Here is a 25,790-nt window from a genome sequence, read left to right on the forward strand (position 1 = left end):
ACATGCCTGTCATATCAAAGCAGAGGAATGACAGATTACATTAAGATTTATGGGTGAAAAGCCTATGGTAGCATGCAATTTTCCTTTTAGATACTAAAAGTATCTAAGTTACTAGTCTATAAAACAGCCTGAATCATGATTATAAGCACTCGACAAAAATATCTCCTGCTGTTGTCACCACAGAACTAACAGATGTTCTCCCAGTAAAGAAGTATCATTAGGGCTAATTGCCTACTGTCAGTATGTTCTGTGCATGATGGGTCTCTCCACAGAAATGTGGAAGACACCTCTTAGACCAGAAGCATTACTATATCTTGAGCAAGCCATACACCAAAGCATTATTTAGTGCTTGTAACAGAAAGAAATGGAAGGAAGTACTACCATGAAATGCAGAAAGAATGTCAAGGGGCAGTTAACAGGTGACCTCATAGTGCCATTGTCCTCACAAGTCCTCTTGTGGTTTCATCTTCTCTTATGATGCTGGCCTTAAATCTCTAGATACTGGACTGACATGACCATACCAGCCATTATAGCTTTCCCTTTGCCATTAAAGGAAGATGGTTCCCACTTGTTATGGCTACAGAGCAAAAACTGAACATGTGAAGTGTCCATGTCTAAGCACAAAACATTTTGTGTTATATGTCTGTGTGTATATATATATATATATATATGTATGCAAACATTTATATATGTGTGTGTGTGTATGTATATATATATATATTTAACCATAATCATTCCTACAGCCTTTTCTGGTGAAGCAATAATATTCAAAGTCCTGGTAATGAGTAACAGAAGCTGAAAATGGCCTATATTTTTTATCAGTCCTGTCCTGCTTATATGAATATTAGGAGTCAGCAATGCACCTCCATTTGCTACTTTATTGTCAAAAAAATATAACACCCTACTTCAGTAGTCATTGTAACAAGTGGGAACTCTAAGATAAATCCCCCAAAGGTACAAAGTCACATGCTAAAAACACAAATAGGCAAAAAGTTGTGTGGAAGATTTCATTTTCAGTGTTAGAGGAATTCAAACTGAAATGGACACTGAAGAATGAATGTTAAGGCAGCATAAGAAACTGGATTCTAAGCAGCTTTTGTCTGCAAATACAAGCAATACCCAAATTCTAGTGTACACAACTTGAAGAACAGTAGTGTCATAGTTATTCTAAAAGGAAACAGTGCAATTTAGAGGGGAAAAAAAAAACTTTGCAGGCATCAAAGCAGGGGGGAAAAAAACCCAAGCACCTTTTCATACAGAAGGCAGGAAAAAATCCCAAGTAACCAACCCTTTTCATACAGCAAGTCAGCAAACATGAAAAGCATGTTATTATCACAAGTTGTTATTTGCCAGAGAAATGCACTCTTTTCCTGATAGTTCACGTTCAATGTAATCTTGTAACTTCTCCCAGGGAATTCCATACCCTCAGACTAATTACCAATTGTTGACATAATTCATTAGAAGTTCATTTTGACAATCAGACCTCCTTTCTCTTCCATGAAATTAACCCAAAATACACAGTATCCCACTAAGGGAGATGTCCTATAAAGCTGAGTATATCTTTCCAAAAGAAGTATTTGGTTGGTGCTAGACACCAGATGTACACCCAGATTCTTTTGGTTGAAGCATAAACTTGAAACACATTTAATCTTTCTGATGTAGATTTTCACTTAAAATAAGTAAAGTGTAACTGTGTCAGTGATGTTTCATCTGTGTTGAAGAAGATGCAAGGTGTAAAATCAGGTGATGTTTTGCCTTTCACACTACCACGGAGACCCACTGTCCACTGTTCAGAAGACTCTTCGAGCTGTTTTTAACCCAGTTTGAGAAACAGTGTTGCAAAAAACAAACTGGGCAACGCCAGAAGCCCAGCACAAGTTCAGACTGACAAATGTTTCTGTGATACTTTCCTTCATTTCTGCTGCAGAGATTTGGAGTTCTTTACTCTTGACAATTTCAGTTTTGTGAGCCATTGAAACAATTTTGGAACCGAGTAACTGAGGAAGGATGCAGGAGAAGCTCAGACAGGACAAGGTGACATTCGGGTATGTCTCTCCATGTTCAGTCACAACGCTGTTCTTATGCTGCTTCAGTTTGAGTGAGCCAGCAGAAAGTTTGCTGAGACCAAATCCAAAGGCACACCTTTGGTGTTCCACTCATGGAAAATCCTTCACTGCCACCTGCCAAGTGGGATCTCCTTTGGTGTGTGCCTGCAGATAGCTCCTGCATAACCCACCCTCACTCTGCACTTCCAGCTGAGGAATCTCCAGCTACCAGAGACACCAACGTGCACTTCCAAGTCTGCCTTTATCTGGGATTACATAAATGCTGTGCTGTCAGTGGTGTTGCTAGCACCTAAGTTACCATCTTTACAGTGTATGCTCAATTAAGAGCCTGCTTCTGGTGCAACTTCTCTTTCATAATTCATTCTTCCCTTTCTGAAGGCTTGGAAATAAGTTGGCCACTCAGACACAGGCACTGCAGCCAGGCGATTTGGAGTTCTGAGTTTATTCTCATTTCATCTAGTTCTTTAGGCCAAGAATACACTGTTCTATCCTGGCAATGTAGTGGGCCATAAAGACACTTTGAAAAACACCTATTTGATATCAAAATAAACATAAATAACTTAATAATTGGTCTCCCTGAAAATATTTTATTTAAAAATCAGAAAGTTATTGACAAGCAAACTATTGACTTTGACTCTCCATTACAGGCAATCTATGCTTAACATCCCATGCAAAGATGGAAGTGGAAAAGAAAGGATTTTCTTGGATTCCATGTGTGATATCAATAACTGTTCTCCATCTCATTATAAATAAGAATTAGACAAACCATTAGCCAACATATACAGTCAATACAAATCAATCTTCAAAATCTGAATTAGAAAACAGGGGAAAAAGGATATTTGTCATTACCAGAGAACATTAGTATCACTCTTAAATACCAATATATTGCAATCTCTTAATTTTTAAAAAGAAATGCTGCTGAATAATGATTCTGTTTTGGCATAGATGTGAATTTTTACGTATTTACTTATATATTGTACGTATTCAAAATGATTTATAATTTCACTGATGTAAACTTACAAGTACTGTGGGGATACTTCCCACATTTACAACGGAACTTTGTTGAATTCTCAAGAATGTTCAGATTAGGAAATAATACAGTTGATGGCAACCTTACTACAATTCTAAGTCCTCTCTTCTTTATTACTCACAGCTGGTGGCAAAGATGCTCGATGTTGCCATGCCTCATGAGATGAGCAAGGCTCAGTAAACATATGGAAGATAGCAAAGATTTTTTAAAAACTGAAGTATGTATGAAAGGCATTAATTTTAAGGATTAGACTATGGTTAGCATTATCTGGTATTTCCCAGTGCCAGAACACGAACATCCATTCAGCCCACTTCAGCAAGCAGTGGGAAATTGTTCTGAGGAAAGCACTCTTTAACTAATGCAAAATTCATGCTCTAGGGTTTATTAGTTTTCTTTAAGTTGCTACAGCCTGCAAAAATTACTCATGAAAGTTTCCACAGTGCCGTGCTGTTTTTCTGAACACACAGAGAGACTATTTTAATGCTTTCCTGACTACCCAGATGTTCATTGCATTGAGCTACGCACACTGAACAGTGAAGGCAAGCCTCTGGCTGCACACGGCTGAGAATCACAACCCAGCAAGCAGGGAGTAACACAGTACCCTCTTCAGGTTCCTGCCTTGCTGGGAATTCAAGGAGCAGATGTCTGCAGACGAGCAACTAGCACCAGAAAGGGAAAACTGAAAACCATTTAAAAAAACATAGAAAATCTTAAGTGGCCTACTTTCTGACAATAAAAAAAAATAAAAATGGAAAAAAACCACAACATTTTGAGGGGGTGGAGGGATACTGCTAGAGGAAAACCTCCCCTTAAAAGAATCTTTCAAGCCTGGAAATTTCGAAGGGGAAAAAAGAAATCCTGCCTGTCCTGTGGCTCACATTCAGTGTATCAGTCATCCACTGCCTGTGTAGAAACCCCATCAGAAGCCCCATTCCACACAAGGGAGTTAGAGCTCATAATTGGACATACCTTTTTTTCCTGTTAATGTCTCATCAGTAGGCTTTACCCTCTGTGCCATGCCTACTGCTGATTATGTAATTGCTTAACCCATTTAAAATCAGAAGTTTTCAATTACATTAACTAGATGGTAAACTAGAATGCAAGCTAGAAAATTGCAGGAATCTTCTTAGAAGCATTTGTCTCTTTACCTCTCATGCATTTTTAATTAATTTTTCATTAAAATGCATATTTATTCTTCAACTATAATCATCTGCCTAGAAGAAATTAAAATTTAGTATTTGAATGTATAATGTTAACTTTACTGACTTTTTTCTGAATTGTGAATAAAAAAGATACTAACCCTTGGACCAAAGTAAGGCCAACAGCAGTATTAATCAAAGGAAAGGACATGATTTAGTGTCAAAGCAAAGCCTTATCTGTTCATCATAGCTGGATTTTTATTTGACCTCCTCCCAGAGACGAAAATGGGTTTACACAATGTCACAAAGATTGATGACCTGCTGCCTAAAAAAATTAGAGGTGACTCATTCATTTTTCAGTAGGATACCACCTTGTTCAGAATAATGTCAACTTCGAACACTTTGCTTCAGTAAAAGAAAATAAAGAAAGAGAAGGATATTTTTTGAAACTACCAGGACATTGTGACAGAAATAACTGGACAGGTGACTAGAGATTAAACCTATTCAATATTGTTGAACTTACGAAAAAAGTGAGCTGATACAGAAAACTCAAGATTGAGTTAGCAAGAAACATTGCTGTATATTTAATATAACACAAAAGTTTTATGGATCACATAAAGATTTATTGGATAAAAACATCCATCTAAGTCATTGAAACAATAACGATCTGATTATTTTGTCAAATATGAAAAATTCTAGTGTATTTATGGCTAGGAAAATTCAATTTATCATCCCTGGAACAGATGCCAGGTTTCCTTCCATTCATATTTTGGAAAACTCTAAGAGTCATAGAATAATCCTATCTATGATAAGGAAAAAGCAAATAGAAACCATCTGGGTTCTCAAACCATCCAGACTACCACCAATACTATTCCATATCTCTCACTTTATAGCAAAAAGGATTTGTTAACAACTTTTAAACACATTCAATCATCATTTCAGACTTCCTTTCCAGGCTCGTCTACATGCACTACAAATTATTTAAGCTAACACCCTTAAAATGGCTGAGTAGGGACAAAATGAAGCTCAAGAAAAGGCACTTATTTCTTCTGTTACCTTGCTGCTCCATAGCAGAAAGCAATGTGAGAGGGGAAAAAAAAGAGAAGAAAGATAGCTGCTTACTCTACAGTTCCTAATATTCCTTCAGATGTATTATCCATTTAGACAATATTTGCTGATGCACAGAACCAGCATCTTTCAAACAATAAAGTATCTCTCAGCAACATCTGTCCCTCAATACTGTGTCATGGCAAAAATGCACAGGCTGTTAAGGCAAGGTGGGCTCAGCTGTCTGTGTTTCTTGCGGGAGATGTGAAAATGCAGGAGGCTGGGAAAAGCCTGAGAAATGTAGCATGTGCTGCTTTTATAATCTCCAGGTGCCACTGGTTTCAGGACAACTTTAACAAAGGCAAAATAATCCACCCAGCAAAAGCAGCAGCAATGAAAGATATCTCCGTGCCACTCCACTGTCCCACAGAAGTCTGGAGAAAACATAATTGTGTATTACAGCTATATGCTGTACTATTACATTAATGCAGAGCTGCAGGACTCGATGGTGAGTGAGGGATGGAAAACTCCTTAATGCTACCTACCGGTGGTTTTATTTCCACAAGAAAGACCTGACTGATTTCTGAAATCTAGTGAGACAGACAATTCAATTTGTCGCTGCTTCACTCAGAGGAAGAAAAGGGGGGAAATGAAAGTCTCTTTCCGTAGGAAATGCTTCCCGAGTCTTTGATGTTATCAAGTAACTTTCAGTAATATTAGAGTGACAGTATAGGCTTTTTGAAACTAGGAGTTCTTTGAGGTGATGAACAGTAATAGGAATTGCTCTGGGCAGTTACTACAAGTGCTAAATCACTGCCAAGTGAAATCTCACTCTGGCATCAAACAAATCAGTTCTGAAAGATTCTGCCACGTCAGTTTTTAAAACACCGGGTTCAGTATATGGCAGAACTGAGTGTTACAGGTTTTAGGAAGGGAAGAAGGGAAAGACAAACTTTGACAATCACTGACCAGTCGGTCCCAAAGCAAGAGCACCATACACTGAATACTGGAATCTCCCTGAACTACAACACGTGAATTGGAGTAGATGAAATCTGATGCAGTCCTAAAAAAAGGAAACGCTACCTTCACTTCCTTTCCCTCAAATTAAATGCTCAATATACACAATAATTCTTTTGCGAGAAAAAGTTAGCCTTGGAATTCTGGAATAGCAATAGCTTACAGGAGCACCTGCAGTGGTGCAAGTGACTTGCAAGAGATGCAAGCCCTCACAGTCTTTTTTCCCACAGACTTACAGGAGTTGTGCTACCACAGGGGCAGCACTTGAACCATCACAGCAAAAAAATTCGCCATTCAAAAGCAGCTCTGTCAGCATCTGATTTTCAGTCTCTTTTCCCTTTCTAGGAGGTCAATGTGCTAACAAGCTACCTTATGGTGGAAACAACTCAAAAAAAAAACCCAAAAAACAGAGAACTGTAAACTCTGTGGTACCCAAACAAGCAGATGATTCAAAGATTCCACTCTAAAGACAGAAATCATGAAAAGGACAGAAGGATGGCTGGATTCTTTTCATCCCTTCATGATTCAGAGATAGGGAAAGAGGGACAGGGAAGCAGACAATCACAGAGGCAACACTGCTACTCTGGTCAGTACTCTGGCCATCGTTTCCATCCTCATTACATGGACATCTGTGTAGGTGGCAAGCTGCTGGCAGTGGGGGGACTGCAAGGTTGCCCTCCTTAAGAAGAGAGTGGGAGCACTTGTGTGCCCATTATGTCCAGTTCCACCTGGATCCACGCCACAGGACACAGCTGAGCCAATCAACCGAGTTGGTGACTCCGTGAAAAAGTTATTTAAGAAAGGGCACACACACCACACAGGCAGAGAAGCAGGAAAAGAGAGAAACAGCAGTGCTAATGCCAAGGTCAGGGAAGTATGTGCTCCATGGTAGAGCGAATACTCCCAAAAGGACTGCAACCCACAGAGGATCCACACCGGAGCAGAGGACAAGTAAGAACAAGGGAGTAGCAGAGAACCACAATCCTTCTGTGCATTGTTCATTGCCTCACTGAAGGGACTGAGTGCCACTCGTGGTGATTACAAGGGCAAAGGAGGGGAGTCGAGGGAAGCTGAGGTGGGGATGAGAGGTGTTTTCTTGAAGTGTTTTAATGCTTGCTTCATTCTTTGTTTTTCTTTAACAATATCTGAATTAGTCAATATATATTAATCAGTAATAAACTAATTTACTCCACTTGAGTCTGTTTTGTCCGTGATGGTAATCAGGAAGGGATCTCCCAGGCTTTATCTTGACCCATGAGCTTTCTCATTCTTCCTATTTTCTCCCCCATCCCGCAGGATGGGGTGGGGAGAGCCCAAGAGGCCATGTGGTGTTTGGCTGTGGGCCAAGGCCACCCTGCCACCAGCCCTGGAGTCAGATGTGCCCCGAGGGGCACTGAGGGCCAAGAACTGTGCCAGGGATGCACCAAAACGACAAGGCAGAACAGCACCAGACAGCATTTTCTGGTGTCTATTGCTGGCTTTAACCACCAGACACTCAAGTTTCACAGGTGAAACAACCAGAAATAATATATGCACAATTTAGCTGCAAGGATTGCTTTAAATTATAATTGCTTGAAATCACAGCCAAGGAGCCTCTATCCCTTCAGGGGAGCAGTTTTCTGCACAAGGTAGGCACAGAATGGAATCTAATTCAGACTTCAGATTAGCAATATTCTCACCTCCTTTTGAAATGAGAAACTCTTGCTTGACAGTCATCATTAATTTTACATTTAGGATATTAAACCATTATTTGTTTTTCTTTCACCTTTGCTAGTTAAAAAGGCAAGCCGAAATTAAAAACGCTACTTGGAACTCTGTTCCACAGCAAAAATGGATTATGCTTCCATGTGACAGCGAGAAAAGCATTCACCACTGGGGCACTGAGGTGCCCATAGGTTTAGGAGCAGGAGGGAGCTCTGAGCGCTGACGGGAGCCGGGCCCGGTGCGGCACCGAGAGCCCGGGACCTGCCGGCGGGGCTCCCCGGCCGCTCTATTTTTACTGCGGTATGTTTTGCATTCAGACTTTCCACTGCAGGCGGCCCGGGTCAGGAGATCCGCTCTGCCGAGGGAATCTGACAGGTCAGCTCAGCCAGAGTTATTTATAGAGGGCGGGGGACTGAGGGAAAGGATGCGATCGGCATCGTATTCTTTTGCCGCGGGGCTGCGGATTGGGAGAGGCACCCAGGAGCAGCCCCTGGGCACGGCCGGGAGAGGACACAGCCCGCAGGACACGGGGGCTGCTGCCCAAAGGGACGAAGCCCAGGCGCTCCTCCCTCCCTCCCTCTCTCCCTCTCTCTTTCCCCGCACTCTGACTGGCGCAGCCCCGCGGGCAGCGAGGGTCCCCCCCGCACATGCGGGAGCCGCAGGTCCCAGCAAGGGGAGGGGGGGCTCCCACGCCCTGACACCCGAGTGAGGCTCAGGACAGTTCCAGGTGAAACTGCACTTGCTCACAAGACAACAGCTGACTGCGGAGGGCCAAGAGAATTAAAAATTCAGAGGCACTGAGAGTAGTCAGGTGGAGCTATCTGCATGCTGTCTTCAGTCGCTGTTCTGAGTGTGAAGATCTCTACAAAGAGGATTCAAGCTTTCTTTCTCCTACTACGACAATCCATCACTTCACAGCAGGTTATCACCTACCCTTGTCTCCTGGCACTGGAGAACTGTCTGTACCCAGCCTGCCACTTATGTGGTCCCTTTCTTTTCAGGGGGAAAGAAACTGGGACAGACTACAAGCATCAGTATTCCAAATGTAATCAGACTGCCCCCCTCAACCCCTACTGCTTACTTAGCTGCTTCATCCTGAAGGTATTTAAATATCAGGAGGTATCTGGCAGCCACATTTGGAAGAGCCTAGGCTGCATGTGCAAGTCTAAAACTGCCCTGCTGCAAGTGGCCTGACATCCGCCCCTGCCTAACCCTGGCTGGCATTCAGAAACAAGACATTCATCTGGCCTTGTAAGCACTTGCTAAGGATACCCGACACGCAGACAGGACTCTTCCCACACAATGTAGCTATAACCACCATCTTTTAAAACCTGACCACACTAGGAGATATTGCCATTGTATGTAACTGCCTAACAGCATGATCTGTTCAGCCTGAAAGCAGATGACCTGGTAGCCAGGTCCTCCTGGTCCAGGTGGACTCAAAGCCACAGCTCCCACATCTTAAGGAAGTGACAGCAGTGCTTATATTGTGTCTCCTGGATTGGGATGATCTGAACCTGCTGCGCCTAAGCATGGCAAAAATTCACAGAGCTCAAACACCCGCTTGGCCACCCTGCTTGAAGTGCTGTCTTCCTGCTTGTGTATAAAGGGTTTGTTTATGGCTCAGAATTTGTTGGTTAGACCAGTTGAGCAGGAGCTGCTGGGGTTCTTTGCCTGATATAACCATCCCAGCATTCCCCTGCCTGTTCCACCTTCAGAGGACCATTCCTGAAAGGACCATTCTCCTTCTCACAAATGAGGTTTCTGTCTAGGTGCTCATCTAGCTCAGCCTCTGCACACATTCCTTGTCTGGCTGTGCGAGTAATGACAAGAAATTATGTGTCTGGCAATACATGGACTTAATATAGTGCCAGGACTGTAATATTCCTCAAGGGAGCTGAGTGCTAAGACCTAAACATGCATATCAGCTTAGCAGGAAAAGGAAAATTTTAAAAAAGGGCAACTCCTACATTCAAGTAAACCCATATTTAAAAATAATTACTGGCACTGTTAATAGTCCTGGATTTCACTTGTATCTGCAGACATCATCTAATACATAATTAACAGCCAAAAAATAACAGATATATATATATAAAATTGCCCTGTGCACATTTTATAGAACACCTCCAATCATTACACTTTTCGAACCATCAACATACAATACTTTAATTCACTGGATACTCAAGTTATCTGCATAGTCGAGTGCCAGCTAAGACTTGTGGAAAGGAAGTTAATGTTTTCTTCAGTATTTTCTAGTTCCAGCTCCAAAAGACTCAGGAAAAACAGTATTTTCTCCTGATGGCCTCATAAGATAGTAGAGCACAAACAAACTCCTTTAACATGGCAAAGCGTGTTGTGCTGCCTGGCTCACCACCACGAGAGCCTTCTCAGGAAAATAAGTGCTGGTGGCTTCCTTCAAAATGCGTGCTGAGTGAGGATTATCTGTGGGGTTGGAGGGCCAGGCTTCTCCACAGGCAGAAAGACACGTCTGCCTGTTAGGGTGTTTTATAAATGGCCTCTGGAGGAGGGAAAAGAAGTCATAAGTATTTCATTTCTAAAAGAGGTTTGAACACTGTTTAGGATTTCCTTGTTCACCTGAAGGAGTCCCCATCCTTCTACAGAACACAGATGGCCAAGGTCCTCTGGGGATGCCCCTACCTTTTATAGGGACACAGAAAGAGAAGTTCTCTAATGTCTTGTATTACAGCTGTTTAGTAGTTTGGACTATCTCAGTGATACATTCATTCACCTGTGTGCCACAGTACCCAAGCAGCTTATAACAGAGATCTCCAACTAGAGCATCCATTACAAAAACAAACAGAAGAATTTAGTCCTGCTGACTGGTCCATCTTTTAGGAAGGGTGTACATAGCCATATGGAAAAATCCACTACCATACTCTTACTGCTGAAAGCCAAAACTTCCCAAGAGATTCTGTGAATGCATTAAAAGCTCTAGATATTTGATTTCACTTCAGAGTTTCACCATCTCCACCAGATTGGTAGTAATTTAAGTCAATTAATTAATCGCCTGCCATGAAATGCATCCAAGGATTCTGCATTTTAGATCAAGTGGAGCAATGATACTATTCAAGTGAACTGCCGTGTTTGCAAACTTTGTGAAACCCCCTGCTGTGCCATTTCGGTCGCGCACGATCGATGTGACAGCGCGGGAAAGCTCCGTCGCCCTCTCCACAAGTGCCACTCATCAGGCTCAGCACTGGCCCCGCTGCCCCTCTGACAGCGCCACCGCGCCGGGTCACGGGACACACCTGCGGCCCGGCCAGCGGAGGGAAGGGCAGGCTGAGGGGACCCACCTTGCGAGTCCGCACTAGCGCAGCAGCCACCTCCTGCAAGTTCCCTCTCGCCCCCTCTTTTGCAGCCTCTCCCGTAAGGGAAGACCCCCTCATCCCTCCCTACAGGTGTGTGCTGGGAGACTGCCCACACCCGCGCTACCCCCTTTGGACATTTGCAACCACACAGACTGGCTCTCCCTGGAAGGATTAAGCGCCCCCTCCGTGACCCTGTACCTCCTCCCGCGGGTGGTGGCGGCCAGTGGCACCATCCCGCCGGACAGCCGTGGGAGGGGGCGGGGGTCCCTCCACCCGACCCCAGGGTGCACCGACGCAAGGGTAAAGCCAGCTCCCGCTGATCCGGGGGTCACGGTGCATCGGCTCTCCGGGAGCCCGGCCGCCGATGGAGCTGTCATGATGTTAAGCCCAAACTTTGCTCCCGCAGATCCTGGCGGGACCTGTTGTCGTCGGGTTCGGCCAACTCATCCCCGCTCCTTCCAGCGGCAGAGCATTTACCGGGCACAGCAGCCCCGCTGATCTTCCGCGCTCGGTGAGAAAACCGGGGCGAGGGCGCGCTCGACCCTCCCCGAGACGCCGACAAGGAGCCTTGGCCGCGGCTCACCTGCATCCCGCGCCTCTGGACGCGGCCGTCCCCGGCGCGTCCTCGCAAGTTACGACACAAGAGCGCTGCGGGACGGCCCCATCGCGGCAGGTGGGGTGCCGGCGGTCACTCGTCCCCGGCCGTCCGTCCCCCCAGGCCGCGCCTCCGGGGGACACGGCCCCGTCCCTGCCTGCGAGCCCCGAGTCCGCTCTCGCTACAACATCTCGGCGGGCTCGGAGAGGGGGTTGTCCCTTCTCCGCTTGCCCGAGAACCTGCCGCTCAGCCCCGCGGCGGCAGCGCAGGCTGTGCGCCGCGCACGGCAATTGCCCGCTGGGTTAGCCCCCCGCCCGCAGCCCGGGGGTCGCCGAGCGGCCGAGCCAGCCGCGCTCCCTGCCCCCGGCCCGCGGTTCCCCGCAAGGAGGGGAGCGCCCTGAGGTTCGCCTTACCCGGCTGGCGGAGAGGACCTGCCGGTAGCGCTCCTCCTCCGCAGGCAGCGCAGGGAACTGCTGCGTGGAGAGCATGCTCTGCCTGCTGCTAACCCCTCTCCACTTTGGCCGCCCCCTCGCCCTTCTCTACTTCGGTCTCCGACGAACTGCGCCCACCCGCCTCCCGCACAGACACACTCGCGGGGAGGGCTTCGCATTTTGTCTGCTCTGCAGACTCCCCCTCCCCGCTCCTCCACCCAATAATAATAAATCTCCGCGAGAAGGAACCACATCCCCACCCCTTTCGCACACAAGGCTCTACCCCTTGGGGACCAGCTGAGAGACAGCCCACTTGCTAATATCGCCCTAAAGCCGTCCCCCAATGCGGGCGGATGGAGTGGGCACAGCCTTTGCGGCCCCCCGCCCCCCCATCCGGTTAAGGGACGCCTCGTCACGCTGCGAAGTGCTTTAGGTGGCAAGACAAACCTGAGACGGAGATGGTGTAAGGGGCGAGAACCCGCAGGGCTCACCCCTCGCCCCCCCGTACCTTGGCTGGCCGGAGCTCCGCCGCCCCCGGGCCGCCCGGACGCGCACTTGCGGCTGAAGCGATCCGGAGCCAGCCCAGCACACGGACCCGTAGGCGCTCTCGGCCCATGGGTCGAGGCGCGGAGTTCAGAGCGGAGGTTGGCAGCGTGGGCCAGACCCCCGGGTCCCTTCATTCATCCGCAGTTCCCGAGTGGACTTCCCTGCGCTTTATTTTAAGTTACGGTCAGGCAAAGACTTTCCTTTCAGCCCGGGGACGGAGAGTTTGGCGCCTGCGGGGACTGCAACGCTTCCCTCTGTAGCACAGAGGCTGGCCTGTCGCAGCCCAGCCTCTAAGGCTCCAAAGAGAGCTGAAAGGCGCTGGCACCGCAGAAGCGGAGGGGAAGAAGCTCCGGCAGGAGGAACCTCCCGAAGCCAACGGCAGGTTCCCCCAGCTCCTTCCCCGCAGGAAGTCTCCGGTCCCAGCACCCTGGGGACAAGCCCGCCGTGCCTCTCCCTACGAGGAAGCGCTGCGCGGGAGAACAGCGGCGATCCGGCGACGTTACCCCTTGTCCCCACGCCGGTCCTGGTCCTGACCGGCCCCAACGATCTGGAGCTGGAGGGAGGTGCTGGTTGTTGCATATCTCTTGAAACAAAATTCTTATGCCAAGAGACAAGTGCCGCCCGAAGCTGCAAATGACAGAGCAAATGTCCTACCCCCATGAGATACCAGCTTTTCAGACCTGCATTTGCATTCAAAGATGTCAAGTCTGACTGAAGCCCCGGCCTGTGCACACAACAGAGTTCACCAATACTATCCACGATTAAGTTAACAAGACAAAAGGCAAAACAATGAGTACAAAAGGGGCAGAAGTGTGTGCTACCGGAATAGAAACAGTTCAGGACCCTTCCAAGAGTCACGGAAGATGTCACTGGCACTGCAGCTGGGTTCTGAGATGACATCTGTAAACCAGAAAGGCTTCCAGTTTTTACTGTGCATGATTTAGTGCTTCTGAAGTGCTATCATTCAAAATGTGAATCAGAAAACACCCAAGAAAATGTGAACCACCACCTCTCCATGAATACAGCTTCCAGCCTTGTCACCACTCTCAACAACCAGTGATGGTGACACCCCTCATAAGTGTTTATATTTTTAAATATAAACACATGGTATTATATATGTTTATACATAAATAATAAGTAAGATGAACACTTCTTAGCTTTTTTCCCCCAAGTTTATTTTCCATACCTGTATTTCCATACCTTCAGATTTAGGCCCTGTTACTTTGTGTGCAAACTTTATAGTGCAGACAGTGTTCTCTATGCTTCTAGGGTGCCAGTGTACTTAAGAGGCTTCTGCACATGGTAATTCAGTGCTGCACTTTTTACTCAACTAACCGAACATCTCCATACCAACCTCCAACATCTGGAGGAAAACAGTGGTTTTAAAACAATTGCACAAAAAAATAGGGAAAGCATGGAAAGAGAGAGAAGCAAGACCATTTATGCAAAATCATCACATTGCTTAATGCAAAACAACAAATATTTTGTGCTGTAATGCAGGGATCAAAGCATAATTTGTGATTCATTACAGAGATTTTGACAGGTAGCCCAATAACATTAGCCCTTCTAATAACAATAAATGAAAACTTGTATCTAAGAGGTGTACTATATGACTCAAGACTGCAAAACCACCTTGGCCTTGGCTGAGGATGGCTTCAGCTGGAGAACTGTGAATTCACAAACACCAAGCCAGTCTTGACTCCTAATCTCATACTCATTTCCTCTAACAGGAGAGCCACTTAAACTTGACTTTCACAACAAGATTCAGCAGCACACAAAGAAAGCCCGAGCTCTGCTTTTGTTGGTGATTTTATGGAAATCACTGCATGAGCAACAATTACTTAGCTTAAATAATGCTTGGTTGAATCAAGCCACAGCTCCCCCAGAGTACGACTTATTTCTACACAGCTCCTGTTTAGCCTGCCTTACAGCTGAGTTTGATCAGTATCATGGTTCATATTCACACACTATCCATACCACAGACCTGTCTTCTAGTACCATGGCATATAGACTTCTTAATGCAGTGGTCAAATAATTCATTATCATCTAATCATCTTTCCATCTGTGTGGAAAGCCATATATCTCATTATCTTATAATTAGTTTGACTTAATTTTATTTTTTCCCTAATTTTTACCTTGCGTTTCTTTTCCTAGGAAATACAAAACACTACAGGTTCTTAATTTTCTAATTCTCTAGAGCAACTGACTAATTTACTTGAATAAGGGCAGACAGGAATACAAACATTCATGAAGCAAGAAAAGGGAGCAATTGAAATGCTCATAGATAACAACTGGTAACAGGAGGAAACCAAAGCAGAAGAGGGATGTCCAAACTAAAATGAAAATGAGGATAGGGTCACACATGAACTGTCCAAACAAGAATGCTCCACTCTAAAGCACACACCAGAAAGCAGCTGCCACACACATGGCAGCTGCCTTCCACTGCCTGGCACTGGAACACACTTCAGACCAAGCATCTCTGTGCTCTAACCTCACAACACATAAGCTCATCACTCAGAGAAAGCTGGCACAGGGCAGATATGTTTTGGAGCCTGAACTACTGCTGAGATTATAAACTCAAGAGTTCACTGCTTTAAAGCCACAATCAAACATAGATGCTTTTATGAACAAATTTTGGTGCTATCTGCTTAGTAACATTTCCTTCTCTAGAAGTTAAGGTCAGCACAAATGTCTAATAAATCAGCTGTATTTCTCCCCGTGAGGCCAAATACAAAGTCCATTCCCATTTGTTTCATCTTAATCGTCTTCTCCAACCCATTCTCCCAATTTCATCAGAGCAGTAACATGAAGGAACACAATTACATAATTCCAGATTTAATCTGAAAAACAAGTTCTTACTTTTACTATCACTGCCAGAGAAGGGGGCAAAAAGCATACCTAAAACTTGGGCTGCATTATGTCAGTCATCATTACCTGGGAAGTTTGCTGCTTCATGACACCAATCCTTGAGAACAAACAGTTTTTCAAGTTGGTTTTGATATATTTATTATCTGACTCGGTTTTCACATTAAATTAACACACACAATGGATTTGATATTGTTACAGGGAAAAAACTTGCCCTAGGAGTTTCCAATCCCAAACATACTGACCAGTTCTAAGAACCTTGGCTCAGTGGAAGGATAAAATTTTTACCACAATACATTCAGATTCAGGAAAAGCCCCCCTTTTTTTTTTTCATTTTACACATAGCTAAACATTCATTTTAAGTCATCATCAGGCTTCTATCACTGCAATTTCCCTTCAACTGCAGGTCAAATTATATAATCTGTTTTAATGTATATTGATCAGTACACATTTTTTTGTAAGCTGTTGCCATTCAAAGTATTTGTTCATTACATTATGCAACAGTACATTACATATAAATTGCTAACAAGCCCTACCTTTAGTTCAAAATTTCTAAAGTTACCATCTTTCATTAATATTGAATTAAAGGTGATTTTATCTGTTACCTTTTACTTCAAAGGTTGTTGACAACATGCAGCTCCAACCAAATAAAGGCAAAACATTAACTATAAAAATATTTTAAAGAAACAAAAAAACCCCCCTAGTGATTTATTAAACTGCAGATTGCTCGAACCCCCACACTTTTTTTTTGCCAAGAAATAAATATCTGGTTCAGCAGGCAGACCAACAGAGTGCAAATGACTCAGATGGTTGGATAAGATATACAGAACTATTTTGAATAAAATTTCAAAAATAGGTATGCCACTTGCATATGCAAGGTTCAGAAGAGATACAAATCCTTTAAGAAAGGGAATATGCCCACTCACACATAACCTTTGTATGAACAGAATTAATTTGTATAGTAAAAAAGCATGGCAATCTTTAATGAAGATGATCAACAAGAAGCCTTTTCCTTTCCAGTATATCCCACAAATATGCAGAAAAAATACTAAGAACTTCTTCAAACACATAACAAGTGCAGTTAATTAGTATAACTCATTAGAGATGTTTCTTCTCGTTGCTGTAGATGCAAGGATAAACTTCCCATTGTACTTACTGTAAAGCTAGCAGTAAACAGAAAAATTAGTGATAGTCATGCAAGACAGAAGCTGTTTCCACAATGTTCTCATTCATGTTGATTTCCATATTTCAGCCAGAAAGGTATGTTTTTGTACTTTTGGATAACCCATCACATTTTACTTCATCTGAACAAAAATCTCTCTTCTTTTCCCTCAGAGACACAAGGGTCACTGACATACGTAGTCACACAATAGCATCACCACACTCTGTTAAAGAAAACATACTTCTATCTGGAATTATCTTCTGTTAATACAATAGAAAAAAACGTTAAAGCAACAATATGAAACACTGTTTACTTTTCATACAAGAAAATAAGAAATTAAATGGAGATGCAACTTTGCATAGTGTAATTTCAATTAATTCTACAACTTTCAATACTAATGGCCTGACGCATAACTAATATGCATCTCTAAAATATCCATTTAAAAACAAGGTACTACGAAATATTACTGATCCATGCTAAATATTGCCAAATTTTCCCCACCTTTCTCCTCATTCACCAAACATCTGTGAAAAATTGAAAATAAGCTGATTTTATCCCAGTTTTCTTAATCTATGTATTCAAAAACTTCTGCCTTTTCCCAGCTTTTCTATTTTATATTTTTGCTGCCGAATCAGAATTAAAATTGGGTATCTGTTCAAATTAATACTGGGTCCCTTTACAAGTAAGTTAAAATCAACTGAAAGAACTTTCAAGCAAACTGCACCATTTTCTACTAACGCATACAAATGGTCCTAACTGCTTTTCCAGGATTTGTGATGACATTATATGCCTGAATTACAAGGGCATAATAGTAATACCTGTTGGCTATGCACCACATTTTCTGCAGAAGCTTGTTATCACTTTGCAGTAACCTGCAATGCTCAAGTATCAGCAAAAAGTTTCTAGCAGAGGTTTAAAAATTCAGTTTTCTGATTTCCCCATTCCTGAATTTAACTTGCAGTCTCTCATCTGAGACTACATAGCCTCTCTGATAATCCTGAAGCCAGGTAAAAGCCTTCCAGTTCTACCAACCAATACTGATAACCTAAAGCAAGATATTCAAAACTGTCAGTAAGAAAATATTTAAACATTCAGAAGTTTAGGTAGATGGTTTATATGTGACTACCAAGCACCATCCAGATGGCTTCAGAACATCATATAACTGTAACTATAACTATCCAATTACAGTTTTTTCACACCTATGCAAATATCCAACTCTGACACCCATACAAATAGTCAACTGATATTCATATTAATTTCAAATGTTTTTTCTGCTGTTGGCAATTGGGGCAACAGTGAGAATACACCCCTGTACTCTGAAACTTCTTCACATCCATGTTCAGCATGTGTATCTGTCCACTAAAGGAACTTCTCAGTTACTTCAATTTTGAGGAAACAAGGATGGGAAGGGGTGGGGCAAAACAACAAAAAAGAAAACCCCACAGTTTGTAAGGGTGGGAGGGAACAGCTTTGTTTGTGATATAGCTGAATTGACAGACAGTTCATATTTCCTTTATCTGAAAAAAGCTCTGAACAAGGCCCCAGAATACTCAAGCCTAAGTGACCCAAGGTTCCCTGTTGTCATAATTAAAACTGGCGTGAAGCACAGAAACGACTGTGTGATACAACATAAAGATTAGCATAAGAACACTAATCTTCAATAAACCATTATGCTGATTTTACAGGAAACATATTCAATAAAGCATTTCATACTAAGCTATTCTTAATATTATGAAATGGAGACAAGGAAAAATAACATTACTAATAATAAGAGATGTTAACAAATTTCAGTCAAATTATCAGCACTTCATTGTAGACTAGAATCTACTATTCCTTTCAGTGTCTGAGTTCAGTTTTGTGCTGTGTATGTAATAACACAAAAAGTGACATTTCTTCCCTCCTCTGCATTTTTCTTAGCAAATAGTATACATACATAATCTATGCTTATTAAATTCTGTTACACACAGACTAACATTCTAGGAATAATAGCTACCTAAAGTCCAACTGAGGTATATTAAATATTGAGTTGTTTTCAGTCATTGTAGACCATGAGCCATGCAACCATCACAACAGCAACTCCGAACACCGGCAGCACAATGAGGTTCTTGTACTTTTGCCATGATGATTGTTCAACTTCTACCTCATCCTTTCTTCTCTTATTCTTTCTTCGCCCTTTTAATCTGTTTTCAAAAGCTTCCAGTTCAGCCTAAATAAAGAGAACCACAAGTAGTTGACATTTATGCCAGAATTAAAAACAAGGAAATGTGAAGGGTTTAAGTAACATTACCAAATAACATTTAATAGAAGTAACTGTCAGCCAACAAAAGTTACACATCTCAGAGATGAGATGGTAGCACTACACCCCGCAGGTACAAAGCACGTTGCTTTCAAGTATTAAACCATTGTTTAGTTTCCTATAAAAACACTGCCAAAAAATACAGCCAGCTGAAGTTTTGCATGCTCAGTTTTTTAACTCAGGCCGAATATATTAAGCTAAAATAAGATTGTCATTTCCATGAAATATGTTTAAAATACTTGTTTTTTCCTATTAGAAACACACTTGCACTCAAGCTATTTTACTAACATCTATAAGGGTATATGCTGAAACCTTCAAAGACATTCCCTCATAATAAAGATGCACTCTGCCAAAAATTAATAAAAACGTAAGTAACTAAAAATCTATTCTAATTCCCTCAATTCCTTATATTTGCATGTTCACTAAATTTTAGATCAATTGCTATAATCTTAGATATGCACAACAATATTCCATTTATTAAGTGTTATAACTTCAACATTTATTCATTCTCATGACTGTAAGAGGTATATAATAACCTCCAACAGGAAGCACATGCCAATAAGCCCAAAAATGGAGCAAAACAACTGCAAAAGTAAGAATGCCAGGCTTCCAACAAAGAATGGCAGTTTCAAGGTCCTGTCTGGAAAAAAAATAGGATCTCTGATCCCCGTTCCTCATCCTCTGCCACGTTTTTTTAAAAGAATATCAAGAGAATACAGGGAAAAAAAATCATTTGAGTGTACAAAGCTAAAATAAAACTGGAACTAGGCAGCCTAGAATAAAGAGTGAAGACTAGGATGAGGCTCCAATAAGAAGGCATCTAATTGCTAGCAAAATTAAAAGAGATGCTCTAAAGACCTGAGACAAACTAAAATCAGGCAAAGTCTCATGACTACCGGAATTTTTGGTCGTTAGCTACTAGAGAAAACACGGGACAAGGCATCAGGGAGCAGAGAAACCAGATGGAGTGAAAGGGAAAAGAGATGAGAGTAGCAGAGTGCAGCAAGCCAGGACTGGCTGGGCAAAAGGTGCAAGACTGAGCTGAAGCAGAGGAATCATGGACAGTGAACAGAGACAAAGCCTGGCCATGAGAGGAAATAAATCTACGACTGCAGTGCTGCCAGGAAGAGGGACTAAGACAATACACTAGGTGCAGTAAGAGAACAAGAAAAAGACTGTTTTGGGAAATGGACAGAATAGCAGTTCAGTAAATAACGTTTTCCCTCAGAACTCAAAGTTGCCTGATGTCTGGTCTTCCTCCACTGACAGCAAATATTTGTCAGAGTTTCACAAAGCAGCTCTTCCGTTCCTGTGCCAGATACCACCATTAGCAGGAGAAAGGGATCTAGTTTGATGTTTATTCCTTTGTACCTAATAAAGGCAGAAATTGTTGGCACTTCTCTGATGACATGGGAGAAGAGTTCAGACAAAGTCACAGCCTATTTGAAACAAGAGTACTCTCAACTAGCTAATCCTCCCTTAGAAAAGCAAAGTATTTTAATGAAACAGTTTTTCAGAATCCAAAATTTGGAGGGAAGGGCAGAGTTTTTATGGTTTTATAGACAACATGGCAGTATATAATTCTAGACAGACACTTCAGTAAAATTTGGGGCTTCTACAATTACTATACACTTGTGATCAGTACATTTTAAAAGCAAAAAGCTCTATGAATTGCAATAGTCAAACTAAAATATAGGCCTCAAACAAAATTGTGTAATAGCTATTGAATTGCTTTCCTAGTGAACTCTACAAAAATAAATGTATGATTAAAAAAAAACCCCACACAGAATGAAGAAAGACTTGTAGGCACAGAATATGAGAGAGAAGCTCTTGAAAAGCTACCTACAGATTTTGTGCAACTGTCACATTCCTGAAGTGCCACCTTAATGACCTGTGAAGTAACGGTTGTGCCCAGTCTTCAAACAAGCTTAACTTTTCAAGCTAAACAAGCCTAGGGTTTTTATTTATATAAGAACCTAACTTCTTTGTATATAAACATAATAAAAGTGAAATGAAACATATTTATTTAAACTGTATACTCAAAACATCTAGTTGAGTGTTGCTCAGGCACTAGATTTTCTTCTTTCACTAGTGTTATTCACTATATTCTTCCTGCACTGAAAGGAGTGGCATTCCCACGGGAAAATGTAGCTAAATGAATGCAAATAATAGTGACGAAGTGTATTTTCTTAAAGTGAGGATATATTTTTAATTAATAGGGGAGGGGTACACTTGACTTTTTAACTTCTAAGGATCTGTTAAAATTTTTCTTTGTACATAAAAAAGGGAAACGAAATCTTTCATACAACTCAGTAAATTACACTTCAGTTGAAGACCCTAACTTCCAGTACTGAAACCTTAAACAGCTTGAAAATATAACCAAATCTTGTAAAATGGAGAGGGACACAGAGAGCTTGGTTTGAGTTGTTAAAAAATCAAAGCACTGATCTTTTTTCCACCTCTAGCAACTGTGAAAACCCTGGCCTCACAGGGTACCTCTGAATTAGAAGCAGAGGGAAAGTCTGGCTGTTAGGGCCATGACAAGAAGCCTAGCCAAGCCATCTCTTCCACTAAGAAACAAGTGATTCCATCTGTAAATGGTATTAACAAAAGTTGCTACCAAATATAGCAAATACCAACATATAAATGCATGGACTTTCTAGAGCACTAACTGATTTTATATAAAACATCTAATGAAGTATTAATCAAAACAGGTTTAAGAAACTGTGACTAACAGATGAACAGTCTCTACAAAAATGTGCTTATGACACTGAAGAAGGTGGTACAAGATTTCCCTTTTGTCAGAAGAGATTACACTCAAAAACATACTCTTAATGTGTCCCAACAACCTACAACTCCTCCAATTTCCATCAACAGATGGCAGACTATGAGTTCTAACTGGATAGGAACCAATATTACATAAAAAGGCTGCAGTACCTGTAGTTAGTACTTTGCTGTTCTAGAGCATATTTATTAGTTACAGCTGTCCCCCCCCCATTTTTATTTTGCAATTTTTGTCTTTTTTTAAAAAAATTCTTTTACTGTTTCCTAATGCACTACCAACTCTTAATTAACCTTTCAATAGGGTTCGTTATGTATAGATGAAGTTTTCTATCCCTCAAGTTGCATCTATCACATATGTAGGAGCAGTTGCCACATATTGCATATAGTTACTACTGTTGGGCTGGAACTATGAGACTTCAGAGAATGTACATGTAGAAAGCAATGGTGGTGTGACTGCAGAAAGAAACAATCACTGCTGAAGAACCCAGCCAAAATCCAGCACACTGTTGGTAGAGTGAACCTGCTACTGTTTCAGAGGAGCCTCCTTACTGACACTTTACTAGAGGGACTGTTAAGTGATTTTGAGCAGAAATCATTAGTATTTGGGTGGGATGTCTTCTGGAATGCATGAAAACACTCAGTGCAAGACAAACAGCAACTCTGGCTTTCTAGCTCTAGGACTGTAAGCATGTTCTTTACATGTTTAAATGCCCATTAACACACTTCAGTACTTAGCTTGCAGGACCAACACCTACCTATTTCCTCTGCCCAATTTGTTTCAGACATCTGTATCTAAGTCACAATTCCTGATCTATGTGCCAGAAGTAACATTTCCAGGGTCATCTTAGAGAACAAGAAATTACGTGATTTGGCCAGGAGTTATATGAGGGAGTATGTGCTCAATACTGTAGACAGATGAGATATGAATGTTGCAATAAACATTGCAGGATGATCACAAAACAGTGCCTGGTGCTCTGGACAATAGATGCATAGCCATCTTTTCTTGCAGGATGCACAAGGTTCCCCTCTGACAAACAAAAACAGGCCTTCCCAGAGCACTTTAGATGCAAGATTTACATTTATTGCTTAGAGAACTTACAAAGTTTGTATAACAGAAGTTGTGACCCACAGAGAAACTGTCTATCTAATGAGACTGGGGAAATGGCACAAGTGGGTCAGCTCTGTAAGCCTCCCTTGCCCCCTTTCAAGAAGGGAGCAAGCCACTGATCCCTGATAAAACAGAGCGTGACATGCAGGTGAAAACACGAGTATAAGCTAAATACATAGATGCTGTGATAATTGAGTAAGAGGAGTCAGAAGGCACACACTGGACATGGAATATGATTTGGGGTCAAATGCTCACTCAGGCACAGGCACACATGCATGAACTGGCTGGAAGGCATACAGACTCCAGATGACAAACCTGACCTAGCCATCACCACCAACTGAGCTTACAGTGTTTACCTGAATGTGATCAGTACCAGCACCTCCAGGCAGCTGGCACGGCAGCTTTGTGGATTACAGAGCCAACCACATACCCACACCACCAGCAGCAATTACAGTAAATAAACGTTTTCCCCCCCACCCCAGAGAGCCTGAAGGACAAAGACTCATCTAGCTGTCCTTGTTCTTTCATGATAGGAGGAAGAAGGGGAGCTTCACCCAAGATTTAAATCTTGCAGAGGGTATTCAGTATTCTGTGGTGTTTATGCTGAAACAAGTGTTCCATTAAAATAAAGTGTACCTAGTATTTTAAAAATAAATTACATTATACAAAGTATAATTTATAGTAATATAAAGGTACCATTTTGCAAAAAGTTATGAATTTTTTTGGGAAAATGTGGCCTCAACCATTGCAAATAATTCACAGCATACAGAGTATGGTAACAGCTGACAAGAATGACTGTGCACATCACATTAAAAACCATACATCTTTAATTGCGTATAGATTACATTATTTACTAGCCAGAACAAGGTGAGGATCACATGGATGAGGAAGAAGAAAGGCTAATACCTGTTGTCTTCGCTTCTCCTCTTCAAGAGCAGCTTTGGCTTCTGCTTCTTTTATCTGTCCAGACACACAAAGTTATAATAAACTGTTGTAAACAGCAGTTAATCCTATTTTCTTAAGGAGTCATGTATACTCCTATAGAATGGCTCTCAGCAAAAGACTGCAAACTTTCTATCATGTGAGCTCTACCATCCAAAAGTCATATTAAAAGGAGTCATGAGAGTTACAAGTGATAATTCTATAGAAATATTTTGCAATGTTCAAGAAAGCAAATTAAATGCTAGAAAGTATTAAGGCAGAAATGGTGCAGAAAAAATTGGCAATATGTAAAGACACCACATACTTGAATCTTAGCACCTGCATTCCATTTTGGCCTTACAATAACAAATAAATATGAAGCCTGAGCATACACAAAAGACAACAGGATGGAGTGGCTTCCATCTGAAGAGATGCATAACTAGGATTCATCAGGTGACTAACAGGACAACAAATCCTGGAGAGTACACAGATGCCAAACAGGGATAAAACGTCAATTATTATTTTTCATAATGCAAAGGCATAAAATGAATCTACCAGGAGGTTGGCTCACAAGAGAGGAAAGTATTCTACTCCCACAGAGTATTTGGCTAAATCTAGAATTTCAGTACTACAGGACATTTGTAGATGCCAAAAGTTTGTATCAACTGAAAAACAACCAGGCATGCGAAAAGGAGATAAGGAGATAAATCCAAAAAAGGCCATTAGACAGCAAGACACCATCACACCCACGGAAAGAATATATGGGAGAAGTTTATACATCCCCCTTTTCTTATATCTTTTTTAGGCTTTTAGCACCGCAGTCACTGAATCACTACCTAAGAAAAGTTCGATGTAAAAACCTATTAATAACTTGAAATGAAAAAAATCTTGATCCCAATCTGGATGGTTTGCATACTAACAATGAAAACAATTTACTGAATACTGTTTACACAGGTAGAATTGGTTACAAGTAACTTCCAATTCAAGAGCTTTTGATGACTAAGGAGAAAGCACACTAGCTTATGCTTTAGCACGCTGCAGCTCAAACAGCAGGCACTGAGGGCAGGCCAAAAGTCCTATTTTCAAGTTTTCAGACAAATTTTTAAATTACTAAAGCTTCTATCAAATAAAAGCACTATTGAGAATTTCATTAATCTAGATACAATGGCAGAGTCTCTTTAGAAATGTGTGTAAAGGACCTTTTCAGCTATGCACATCTGAAACCTGAAAGTCTGGTGTGCAAAAAGCTACACAATGAGCCCCCTCGCTTTTCACTGCCATCTACTCATGGCAGAACTTCAGCTACAAAAGTGATCTTCAAATGTGCAAAAGAGCAACAGAAAAGTTTTTTTTTCACAATGATGTGGTCATATTTGTATAAAATACATAGGTATAATGTATACACATAAGGGGAATTTTAACTATCATAATCACAGCATGGAAAAACATTTCTAGGACTATTTCTTTAATAAAATGTACAGTAAAAGACACATTCCATTCCTAAAGCATCTACTGAGTAAGAAGTGCTTACTCACTAGGTGCCAGGCATGAAAAGTTTCATTAAGAATTAATACACTTCGGTTTTAGAAATTAATGGGTGTTTTGCAAATGTGCAAACTAATTTATCTTTGTAAATGTCTGCAGTTTTCAACAAGTTTTTTTTCCCAGTGCGGACACATTAAACAGTAATAGACATAAATAAACCACTTTCATCAAGTGCCTAGTAATAAGAGATGATTCTGGCATGTCA

The 25,790-nt window shown here is 41.9% G+C and overlaps 2 protein-coding genes across 2 annotated transcripts in view; both read right to left on the minus strand.

The window, feature by feature from the left end:
* The window catches only part of CORIN (corin, serine peptidase), a 121,405-nt gene extending 108,363 nt beyond the window's left edge, over positions 1 to 13,042 (minus strand). Inside the window, 4 exon segments of the mRNA XM_062493637.1 lie at positions 12,341 to 12,422; positions 12,497 to 12,977; positions 12,980 to 13,009; positions 13,012 to 13,042. Of these exon segments, the coding sequence (XP_062349621.1) occupies positions 12,341 to 12,422; positions 12,497 to 12,977; positions 12,980 to 13,009; positions 13,012 to 13,042 (624 nt within the window).
* A 5,633-nt stretch (positions 13,043 to 18,675) lies between these two features.
* Positions 18,676 to 25,790, minus strand: part of NFXL1 (nuclear transcription factor, X-box binding like 1) — a 41,289-nt gene continuing 34,174 nt past the window's right edge. Inside the window, exons 21-22 of the mRNA XM_062492747.1 lie at positions 24,026 to 24,079; positions 18,676 to 19,137 (exon numbers count right to left, since the gene is read on the minus strand). Coding sequence (XP_062348731.1) covers positions 18,964 to 19,137; positions 24,026 to 24,079 — 228 coding nt within the window. The 3' untranslated portion in view covers positions 18,676 to 18,963. The remainder of the gene's footprint in view (positions 19,138 to 24,025; positions 24,080 to 25,790) is intronic.

Source organism: Cinclus cinclus, chromosome 5, assembly GCF_963662255.1.
Source record: "Cinclus cinclus chromosome 5, bCinCin1.1, whole genome shotgun sequence".
Classification (NCBI taxonomy): Eukaryota; Metazoa; Chordata; class Aves; order Passeriformes; family Cinclidae; genus Cinclus; species Cinclus cinclus.